Source organism: Lethenteron reissneri, chromosome 38 (assembly GCF_015708825.2).
Source record: "Lethenteron reissneri isolate LAM-NWPU_2019-01 chromosome 38, ASM1570882v1, whole genome shotgun sequence".
Taxonomy (NCBI): Eukaryota; Metazoa; Chordata; class Hyperoartia; order Petromyzontiformes; family Petromyzontidae; genus Lethenteron; species Lethenteron reissneri.
Window position 1 is genome coordinate 11819217 of NC_083816.1, and position 12579 is coordinate 11831795.

Here is a 12579-nt window from a genome sequence, read left to right on the forward strand (position 1 = left end):
GCTTTTGTTTTCATTTCTGTTTTGAAAAAAAAAATCCCACCAAAACCAACTCCCCCGCCCCCCCTCCCTCTCCCCGTCTCGTTGCACCACACACACCACCCTTGTCGGGATGCCATGCAGGGAAGGGAGGTACGTACGGTCGGTTTTTACCTCACTTTTTACAGCTCCCCCCCCCCCCCCCCCCCACTTATGAACAAACTCTGCATGTTCCTATCAACATGTTCCGGTCAACATGTTCCCACCAAACCTGACGCCCAGGTTACCCCCCCCTCGCCCCTCTTGCCTGACCCCCCACTTTTTTGATGAACCATTTTTTTCCCGACCACCGATGAGGTTCCTTGGATCGTGGTTTCCAAATGAATGCTGGGTAACTCCGACAAAAAGAAACCTCTGAGAGGACCTCGCTTATTTAAATGCAGCAGCGCAGGATTGAATACATAAATAAACTTTATTTATTTTTCTACAAATATGTCAGATCGAAACTGAAGGCTAGCCCTGGGATGTTCAGCTCTGAAGATGTTTTAGCCAACCAGCGTAGTCTTGAGGTACGCAGTCTAACTGTAAACATTAACCTGTTGAAAGAAACCGTGATATCAAGATAAACTTACACTTATCACCAAAAAGAATAAACCATTGATTTAATTTAGTATGTATGAGTTTATATTGGTTGTTAGCAGGGGCCAATAATGTAACCTTTTATTAATCAAACTTACACGTTATATTTTAATATATCACACATACTTTCTCATTGGAAAAAATAATAACTTCCCAAATGTTCAACTCATGATTTGTAAATGAACTGGAGAATAGTGATTTTGCCAACCTGACAGAGCGGCCATCAGCACTGCCGTGTGACGTTAAAGTCCGACAGCTTGTGCCATTATCCCTCGTCACGAGCATCGTGACGGCCTACACTACGCTCATGAAGGGCGCGCGAACTTCGAAGGTAATCGATTACGTAACAAATTACTGCCACGGTTACACATCAACTCAGCCGTAAATTACCAACTTTGAACTTTAACTGTTCTGTTTTGAACTCTCAGATCGTCCATCAGACAAGAGAGCTTCTCAACAGGCTCTCAGTCTGTTACTCAACGCACTTGCCAGCGATGTAAGCGTCGTTATAGCGGCTGAATAACGAGGACCACGGCCGAAATTAGTTTGGCCTCATCGCCGCTGATCGGCCGATGAAAGGGACAGATGATGATGTGTGTACGTGCGTTGAACTTCTTTCGCACCATACGTAGCCAACCGTGATAAATCGGAGGTGCTCGGCAGGTTTTTTTTGCAGGAGTTTCACAGCTTCAGATACCCACGCAAAGTGTGCCACCAGTGGTTTTGTATCTCCCCCCTAAGCATTTCTCCGGGCTCTGTGTGAGCGCACTGTGGCTGAAGTGACGCGACACATCCCGTGTCCCACACACGGTCCGCCTCGGGGCGGTGGTCACAAACTGGCTAGCCATGATGTGCTCACACTGCACAGGGCTTTCCTGCAAGTGGGCAAATGGAATTACATGTGTCCTAATAATAATAATGTGTAAGGGGGGGGGGGTCCTTGAAACTAATGAACTCTGCGTGGGTACTTAGTGTATCAATCAATCAAGTCTTTATTTCGACAGCAACATTTTGGGAAAAGGATGCCATTCAAAGTGCTGTACAGATGAAAAAAAACATTGTTAATAGACTCATTCACAAGAAGAATTAAAGCAAATTCAATAGAAAACAAAATTGCAATATAATAAATGACTATCGAAGGCATATCAAAAAATATCACTGTAAAATAATCTCAAGTAAGAGCAAGTTAAAAAATGTGAGTTTTTAGATTTAACTTGAAACTGCTTCACGATTGCGTGATTAGATGCTAGGGCTGTTGCCGATGTGCAGAGCGCAAGGCGAGTTAGTTGCCTCGTCAGTTTTAAGGCGACTGCGAGTCAGTCGTCACGTGCCTGCCCAGCCATTACCTCGAAATCACCTCCCGATTCGAAAAGCGTTTCCTTGGCGTCTCCTCTGAGTGCGTACCGGGTGACTGCGCAGTTAATTCACATGCAGATGATTAAATCGTGCCAAAATAAAGCAGTCTTGTTATCGACAGAAGAGCAGAATTATTATTATTTGAAATGTAGCATAACTCCGAGAGAAATTACTCGATGAAAGGGAATTAATTTCTGAATGCCTCAGGGGGCAGTTTCAATCGGCAAAGAAGTAATTGTAAGTAATAAAAACGATGCTTACTTATCTTGCCTCCGGTGGCTTATCCCCGCACGCTCGGGCGAATTCTGCCTGCCTCGTTTCCACTCGGGCCCATGGGATGCATTCACATGAATTCATTCATTCACTTGGGACACATTCACATTCAGCCGCAGGTGTTATCTTGACGACGAGCCGACATTGTGTCACCTGCGCGCACATCTTGTGCACACCGCCTACGTCACGCGGGCTGCTCAAATCCCGCGTCGTATTCCGTCTGGTCGTGGCGACGGCCACACAATCAGCGCGGCTGTCAACCTGTGCGGTTGTCAACCCGTGCGGTTGCTGACGGCGGTTGCTGACGGGATGTGAGACGTGGCCGGTGTCTGCGTGCAACTTGCAACGCGAACGCCGAGCCGGCTCCTTCCGGCTGCTACCGCCGCGTGATGTTCCGCACGATGCCCGACGTTTCGCTGCACGTAGTTGCCAGCTTCTCCGGGGACTGAATGGAGCAGCTCTCCTGTTCTCCCCCCGACAGTATGAACTAAACTATTTTAACTATTTTCTATTTTACCAGGTGACGCACACTGAGCTGTGTAGCTCTTTTTCAGAAGCGACCTGGCAATCACAAATGAGAGCTCAACGAAGTGGCTTATCACGTGGTCATTTATAACAGCCAAACGCTCTAAACGCGTGACGTTGATTCTAAATGTGGAGGGAAAAACCGGAGGACCCGGAGAAAAATCCACGCGATCACTAGGAGAGAGACACCGCAGACTCCAAATATACAGGTGTCAGGGTCGGGATCAAACCCACGACTTCCTGCACATCATGCGAGGTAGTTAACATCTCGCCAACGCGGCCGATGTATAAACATCGCAGACAGTGAAAACATCCACGGTTAGAGTCAAACGTCCCGTGATTGGCCCCATGTTTGGCATAGATCGTGGCCATGGCTCTTGACAAGTGCTGCAGCACAATGGAACACTCGATGTCTTATTTTGGGGCGATGGTCTTTGCTTGGAGGGGAGGGAAAAAACCTAACCATTAGCATCAGCATGCCAAAAGTTAGTTTACTGGCATACACACACACACACACGTTATTATTTTCTCAGTAAACTTAACTTTCGGGGCCACCTTGCATCATCCACATTTGCAACATTTGTTTTGTCACGAAGGCAGTGGCTAATTTGCTAATCAGTTATTCCCATCCGCTTCTTGGAACAACGTACACACAAGTCATCGGCTCTTATGCAGTGTGAATATATAACACGTTTTTAAATATATATCAGATAATTAGAATAAAGTAAAGGTAGATTCTGGAAGAGGGATATCCTTGAAACTGGTAACAACCGGTCCCAAATGGAAAGGAGGCTTTAGCGGACACCTCGAGGAAGCAGAGCAAAACGTGTGGCCTAACTCGCGGCCAAAGCGAGGGATGTGTATGATGCATGTACGTTGAACTTCTTTTGCACCGTACGTAGCCAACCGCGCTAATTGGAGGTGCGGGAAAAGGACAACCAACAAAACACAAAAGCAATTCTTAAGAAATGAGTTTTCAATCGAGATTTAAAAGTACATAGCTCCGGTGGCTTCCTAATAAACCATCAACCAGGGTGAGCACAGTGCATGTGAGCACGCCGTGACCGAGATACACTTCGCATGGAAACACCACACACACACACACCATCAACACACACACACCGTCAACACACACACCATCACACATACACACACCATCAACACACACACACCATCAACAGCAAGGCTCAGCCCTTCACCAGGACTGAAGGACCCACGAATGCGCGTCATCGCGAGCACGCTGAATGCCTCCTTCCCCCCCCCCCGCCCCGTTCTAAGTGCATGCGGCACGTGAATGCGGCACGTGAATGCGGCTTCGCTGCCCGTCGGTGCGGTCCGGGGCTATCCACTGAGTCGGCACGCAGAAACCTGTCACGACTTCACCGCTCCCCCCCCTCCCTGTACGCACGAGGACTTTTTACACCATCCCCCCCCACCTCCCGAATCATATTGAACGGCCGATATTTAATCCACGCAGAATTGATCAAGGATTAATAATATGAACGTGTTTAAGCAAACAGATAGTCCACCGCCGGACTATCTAACTCATTTGAAGGCCAATGTAGACAAACTATTATCGAGGCTTCACCACCCCTCCCCCCCCCCCCCCGTTTCCTCTGCGTACATTGTCAGCGTACGCATTTGGGTCAACCCCCTCCATGCGTACGTGCTGAATGGATGGCCTCTTGCTGTGTGACGGTTGGACTGGGCTATCGGAGGAACGGGCAAAGTTTTCCCAAGAGCTCCGATCCTGGAGCTGGGAGGGAGGTCAAACGCTCGGCTCAAAGTGAATAACAAACCATTTCGGCCGACAAATGGTTTTAATGACCATATCACCAGAAATGCGCCCGACCTCGCCGGATCTCGGTAGTCTACGAGGTGGGCCCGGTCACGAATAGGATGGGAGCCTCATCGTTGCCGGCGTGAACTGGCGAAGCGGCAAGCAGGTGACGTTACGGCAGTGGATTCTTGAATCTATCTGTGCAGAGCTTTGCGTCTTACCCCCCTCGTAGGGGTGGCTTGTCTCCAAGTACTTTGGTTTCCTGCAAAAAGCCAAGCGCTCTTGAGCTGCATTGGCCAAGTATTCCAAAGCAGGACCCTCCTGAAATGAAATGATAGGATGCTGCGAAGCTTTCCTGGCTAAAGGCCATTACTATTCTTCTTGTTATAATTATAATGAAGTATTAGCATCGTGATGCCGAATTTACAGGGCCAAGTCCCAGTTTCCCAGTAGCCCAGTTCAACCTGTGTGTGTCCATGGGATGCACAAATAAACAGAAACATAACGATGGGTTTGAAGGTGAAGTGAAAGTGTTGGTTAAAATGTGTGCATTGAATGTATGTAAACAAATAAACCTTGTAAGTTATGGTAATACAGCTTTGGATTTCAATAACATAGCTTGTCATTAACCAAAATAATGCTTATACAGCTCAACATTTTTCTACGGAAGTGTCAGATAAACATTCCAGAATGTTTGATGTGATTGAGCGCACTTAAACGGAGTTTCTTGTGATGGGTACATTACCCTTATTTTAAACACCTCCCGTTCGCCCAACAGCCTCACAACTGTTTAATGAGTGCCCGTTAAGATTCCTGCTGCTAGAGTTACGCTTGCCTATGGCCGCTAACTGGAGCTCATAGCACACATATTCTCATACCAGCAGTGGCCTTTCCGTCTGGCACATTATTTCAGATGTGCCTGATACAATAACGGCCATCAATAATGTCTTGTTTTTTTATTGAAAGTGCATTGTGTTTTTTTTAAGTGGTTGGAGTGGTGGTGCAGTGGATAGTGGACTGCGCGATGAACCTAACGACTCGAGTTTGGTTTCCCGGCAAACGGCTAACATCAGTGGCGAGTCGTGTCTAAACTGGCTCTGGCTCACATACCGCACTGACCATCATGGGGAAGTATGGACATACAACCCCCTACAGCTGGCATGGCATGGACAGGCTTTCTTCATACACAAGTGGATTGACAAAATATCGTAATTTATGAACTCATATTTATGAGTTCCTATTAATATATCACATCCAGAGAGGGCTTTTATCTCATTTAAATAACAGTACATGTGTTAATACAAACGCTGGACATTTTTTTTATTATTATCGTATTTTTGGTTGTCATTGTATCTGACATGTAATGCTTCTGCTTAAATTGTTGTGTCGACCGTATAATTGTTTCAAACATTGACCTCCTGGAATTCTATTTGCACTTTGTGGTTCCAGCTGCAGTCATCAAGGTACACGTTTGCACTTAGTGACAGACGTTGCTTTACAAGCACATGGGACATCTCTGGCTTTGTGCGGCGAGGCAGAATAACCAACGGAGGAGGAGGAGGCGGTTGTTGTTGTTGTAATTCACACTTGATGGGCACTCGTCAGTTTGAAAATATAATCACGGAGGGAGGTGGGGGGGGGTGCCGGATTTCGCTGGATCCAACTGTGATTCATTAAAAACCTGTCCAATTTTTTACAATTAATTTATTTGCCGGTGTACTCGTCAAATGATTTATTTCTACAAATTATAGTTTATTTTTGCCAAACTCGGGGTTTTCTCATTCGGCCCCACTTGTGTAACATTTCCTGGTTTAATTCCTTATCCAGTGTATTTTTTTTTTTGGTTTATTTTAGGAGTATTACCATCTTGCAAAGGATTAAATGTTCAAACAACCCATCAATTATTTGTCAGTTAGAATGGCAAGCACACACACGTCAGCCCTGTATGTGCAATGTGCATGTCCCATTGCATGCCCAGCCTTCTCAGGGCTTCAGCAACGTCTGTCTCCGCAGGGCAATGCCGTGGAGAGCTTTACGAGCGACACATTGATGGGTCTTACAAGTTGCCGTGATTTCAATAAGAATGTTGTTTTAGTTTAATTTATTGGAACATCCCTTTTAATTAATGTCTCAATGTGGGTCCCCATGAACCTCACTGTAGAATCTACACGGTCACCGCTGGTGTTTCCCTTGACAGTGTTACTTAAATGCATCTCCAAGTTCATTCAACACCGGATCAAATGGGAGATTTGAATGGAGTTAAATGTCTCCGTTGTCTTATAATGCGGTCACATGTATACACCATGAAATGTTTTCCATTCAAAGTACTTTTGTATCCCTTCGATGAAATCCGGGCGATGCATTTAAACCTAACGCTGTCCGTGTTAATAGTGAAGAGGGGCACCTCGGTTAAGCTGTGAGACACGAGGGCTAATTTTGTGGACAGTCACTTGCAGCCGTCACCAGCGACACGTTGACTATGGGCAACTATTGCAACACAGCAGCTCGTCGGCACATTGTGATGGAGTTGTGTCCGGCCCGATGGAAAGTGTATTGTGGTGAGCAATGATTGCCGTGCAGATCGCACGACCTCGGCTAGTCGCTTGACCTCAGTGTGTGACTTTATTGAAAGTTGCCAACCCAGTCACCCGCTAGCTCAAGCGGCAAAGAGATTTGTCCACGTTCCGTGCCAGCGCAACGGGTAACGCTGCGACGATCGCCGGCAGCGATTGCCCCATAACGTCGCCCGAGTCTCTCACGGTGTTTCGATCCGCTGACGGGCGCTTCCCGTGCGCTCCTCGTGCCTCCTTGAACCACAGAGAGCGGTCGCGTACCGAAATCCGTCGAGAAGGAATGCAGTGACCCCCCCCCTCCCCCCGTCCTTTCGCCAGGCGTTCGCGTGGTGGTCCGACCTGATGGTGGAGCACGCCGAGACGTTCTTATCTCTGTACGCCGTGGACATGGACGCGGCGCTCGAGGTGCAGCCCCCGGACACGTGGGACAGCTTCCCCCTCTTCCAGCTGCTCAATGACTACTTGCGCAACGAAGGTGAGACGCAGCAACGACCTGCCCAGCACACGTGACACGCAACAACGACCTGCCCAGCACACGTGACACGCAACAACGACCTGCCCAGCACACGTGACACGCAACAACGACCTGCCCAGCACACGTGACACGCAACAACGACCTGCCCAGCACACGTGACACGCAACAACGACCTGCCCAGCACATGTGACACGCAACAACGACCTGCCCAGCACACGTGACACGCAACAACGACCTGCCCAGCACACGTGACACGCAACAACGACCTGCCCAGCACACGTGACACGCAACAACGACCTGCTCAGCACACGTGACACGCAACAACGACCTGCCCAGCACACGTGACACACAACAACGACCTGCCCAGCACACGTGACACACAACAACGACCTGCCCAGCACACGTGACACACAACAACGACCTGCCCAGCACACGTGACACGCAACAACGACCTGCCCAGCACACGTGACACACAACAACGACCTGCCCAGCACACGTGACACGCAACAACGACCTGCCCAGCACACGTGACACGCAACAACGACCTGCCCAGCACACGTGACACGCAACAACGACCTGCCCAGCACACGTGACACGCAACAACGACCTGCCCAGCACACGTGACACGCAACAACGACCTGCCCAGCACACGTGACACGCAACAACGACCTGCTCAGCACACGTGACACACAACAACGACCTGCCCAGCACACGTGACACACAACAACGACCTGCCCAGCACACGTGACACGCAACAACGACCTGCCCAGCACACGTGACACACAACAACGACCTGCCCAGCACACGTGACACGCAACAACGACCTGCCCAGCACACGTGACACACAACAACGACCTGCCCAGCACACGTGACACACAACAACGACCTGCCCAGCACAGGTGACACACAACAACGACCTGCCCAGCACACGTGACACACAACAACGACCTGCCCAGCACATGTGACACACAACAACGACCTGCCCAGCACACGTGACACGCAACAACGACCTGCCCAGCACACGTGACACACAACAACGACCTGCCCAGCACACGTGACACACAACAACGACCTGCCCAGCACATGTGACACACAACAACGACCTGCCCAGCACATGTGACACACAACAACGACCTGCCCAGCACACGTGACACACAACAACGACCTGCCCAGCACATGTGACACACAACAACGACCTGCCCAGCACATGTGACACACAACAACGACCTGCCCAGCACACGTGACACACAACAACGACCTGCCCAGCACATGTGACACACAACAACGACCTGCCCAGCACATGTGACACACAACAACGACCTGCCCAGCACACGTGACACGCAACAACGACCTGCCCAGCACACGTGACACACAACAACGACCTGCCCAGCACACGTGACACACAACAACGACCTGCCCAGCACACGTGACACGCAACAACGACCTGCCCAGCACACGTGACACGCAACAACGACCTGCCCAGCACACGTGACACACAACAACGACCTGCCCAGCACATGTGACACGCAACAACGACCTGCCCAGCACATGTGACACGCAACAACGACCTGCCCAGCACACGTGACACGCAACAACGACCTGCCCAGCACACGTGACACACAACAACGACCTGCCCAGCACATGTGACACACAACAACGACCTGCCCAGCACATGTGACACACAACAACGACCTGCCCAGCACACGTGACACACAACAACGACCTGCCCAGCACATGTGACACACAACAACGACCTGCCCAGCACACGTGACACGCAACAACGACCTGCCCAGCACACGTGACACACAACAACGACCTGCCCAGCACACGTGACACACAACAACGACCTGCCCAGCACACGTGACACACAACAACGACCTGCCCAGCACACGTGACACGCAACAACGACCTGCCCAGCACACGTGACACACAACAACGACCTGCCCAGCACACGTGACACACAACAACGACCTGCCCAGCACATGTGACACACAACAACGACCTGCCCAGCACACGTGACACGCAACAACGACCTGCCCAGCACACGTGACACACAACAACGACCTGCCCAGCACATGTGACACACAACAACGACCTGCCCAGCACACGTGACACACAACAACGACCTGCCCAGCACACGTGACACACAACAACGACCTGCCCAGCACACGTGACACACAACAACGACCTGCCCAGCACAGGTGACACACAACAACGACCTGCCCAGCACATGTGACACACAACAACGACCTGCCCAGCACAGCTGAGACGCCGGTTGGGACCGACCGCGCCAGCACCGCCGCTGCCATCATCGTCGTCTGTCACGAGCAGTCCCCTTTACGGGATGAAGGCCGCCCCAAACCCCACTGCCACCTCTCGGGGTCAAGCGTTGAATTGTGGGCGTACAAATCGATTGTTTGCAATTAGTGTAGGTTGTGAATTGAAAAAGTTAGAACCTTGGATGAGGTCACTTATGTTCTCGAGAAGGTCAGGTAGCCTGGACTTGGATGGGTTTGGGCGCTTGTTGAGGAGAGACAACGAAGATGCCCTTCGACGGGCCGTGGGGTTGCCAGCGGTGCAGGATGGGGAGAGCGGCGGTGAGCGTGGAACGAGACGGGTGACCGCAGCACGCGCAGAGAGACAATCCCAGCAGCTGGGCCTCATGGCAATATTGGAGCTGTTGCCTTGAAATGAGAGGACAGACGTGCACACAATCTCACTGATTTCAGCAAATTGTAAGTCGTTTTGTTTGTAAACAAGTCTAAAACAAAGAAACTGTTAAACCATACAAATGATTGATTTTAAGCTTTCGTGAATGCAGGAATCCATACTCTTTAGTCCTTTCGGTAAAGTCACGTAGGTAGAAAATAAAATGAATCACGACGTTTCGGGCGCTTGTGTTGCGCCCGAAACGTCGTGATTTATTTAATCTATCGAAAGAACCAAAGAGTATACAACTGATTGTGTTCGGAAGTTTTGAGACTTAAAACGAATTAAAACGAGATTTTTTTGGGGTAGGGAATTAAATTCCTATTTAAATCTCCGCACCAGCTGTTGTTAGGTCACCAAAAATGTGAAAACTTAATCGTCACGCACTCAAATTTTCAATTCACCATCGATGGCACATTTAATTTAACGTGCGCTTCCCTTTGATACGTCAACCGATCTGTTGCATTTCATTTTCACAGATTAAAAAACTCAATCCCGTTGCGAGAAAGTTTGTATTCCCCAATTAACCACTGCGGATACATTTGAAATGTCAAATTTGGACAACGGCGCCGACAAGCAATTGTCCACACACGTGAGCAATGTTGCAGCCTCGCCGGGGCGCTCGCCGCACCCCTATACGGCGCGTCGTGGTGACAAGCGCCGCGATAACTACGGGAGATGAACCGTCAAACCGGCGGCCCCAGTGCCGAGCGTCGTGGTGATCAGTCCACCAGACGGTGGAGCGGTTATCGCTCCTCGTCTTCATCTGCCGCGGTCTCTCCGCTGCTGGATGAAGGCCCCACGTGCCTTCGCCAACCTTCGCACCCTCACGGTGCTTCAGTCCGTCTCGCTCGTCCTGCGAGTGAGCTCACCTCGTCGCTCCACCCTCGTGGTGCTCGTCCGCTCGCTTGTGCTCCCTGCTTTGGCTGCCGTTTTGTGACCAGTCTCGCCCATGGGCCACCATTCCTTCTAGCAACGCGTCCTGCACCCGAGCCCCCTCGCTCTCCTTAACCGTCGAGTGATGCCCGCAGTTTGCGTTTGTTCCCCCCATTTCGTGCGTTCCTCTTTGCCGTCTCTCGGAGTAATTCCCAGCATGCATCTCTTCGTTCAGCGATAGGCGACGCGCTTTCTACCCTCTCTGCCGAGCGTGCCCTGTCGCGGTGCTCGCAACCCACGACATCCGGCAGACATTCAAACCTCGCTCACGGTTCAAATTGGCACATCGTCCTCGTCTTCCACAAACCGGAGTCTAAAATTAGCGTCGGTGCCCAGTTCTGCCGCGGTTTTGTAATGCTCGCATTACCGCCGCTAATTTGTCCGTAATCACAATTTTGCATTTTGATATCTCGTCGCTCGCCTCCCGTTCACAAACATCACCCCGAGCGCACGTCACCTGGGCGGTAACGAAGCCAGCGGCGTGCGCAGCGCTGATTGAGTTGGGAAACGATCACGTTTGCATACCGCGGCAGTAATTAGCGCCGCCATTGGGCAAAGAAGAGAGATTGATAAATTACTGCAGATTAGTAAGTTTGGTTTGCGTTAATTTCTTGTTTCATGTCAACACCGGCAAGAATGCTAAATAGAAATTATATGAAGGATCGCAAAATTTACTTTAATGGGGGCTATCAGACGCTTGTGTGTGCAGTAATAGGCATGTCAAGTGGATAAGTAATTGCTTTTCTTTATTCCCTGTAATGATCTACATTATATAATGTGTCTGGCGACGCGGAACAAATCGGTTGCTATGACATATGCGCTCTGGCCATCCGCACGTTGGTAATTGACTGCGCGCAGTGTGATGCCTTCTTCTCTGGGTGCACTTTGCGCTGCGTGCGTTCCGATTTCTGCGTTCCCGTGCCGTCCGCTGTCGGTGTGCTCTCTCTCTCTCGCCCTCTAGCTCGCTCTCTCTCGCCAAGCGCACCGCGGCGCGCGTTCCGCCGACTCTGATTTCCGGCCTCCGTTTGCCCCGTCGCTGGACGATGCGGTGTCACAGCGCTGCTGTCAATCGGTGTAATTGGATCGCAGCACGTTCGCGCGGCACGGACGCCGCCCCCGCGTCGTTCGGTGCGGCCGCGGTGAGAGAGAAACCGCGATCGTAATTCACGAGCGGCGTGGCGCAAAATGCTGTTTTTAGGGACCTCTTCCGCTGTCAATATGCCACCACTTGGCTTTGACTACCAAATGAAACCTGAGCGCCCTTCTTTGAGAGTGTTTCTCAGGCCAGGGCTAATGCTGTGAACTGGCCCATTCCTTCGTCACTCCGCTCACCTCTT

The 12579-nt window shown here is 50.5% G+C and overlaps 1 protein-coding gene across 22 annotated transcripts in view; it reads left to right on the forward strand.

Moving 5' to 3' along the window:
• LOC133351733 (calcium-dependent secretion activator 1-like) overlaps window positions 1-12579 on the forward strand; it is a 363205-nt gene that overhangs the window by 313583 nt on the left and 37043 nt on the right. For all 22 annotated transcript variants that reach the window (XM_061567171.1, XM_061567172.1, XM_061567170.1 and 19 more), the window contains one exon: window positions 7441-7597. In XM_061567171.1, coding sequence (XP_061423155.1) covers window positions 7441-7597 — 157 coding nt within the window. The remainder of the gene's footprint in view (window positions 1-7440; window positions 7598-12579) is intronic.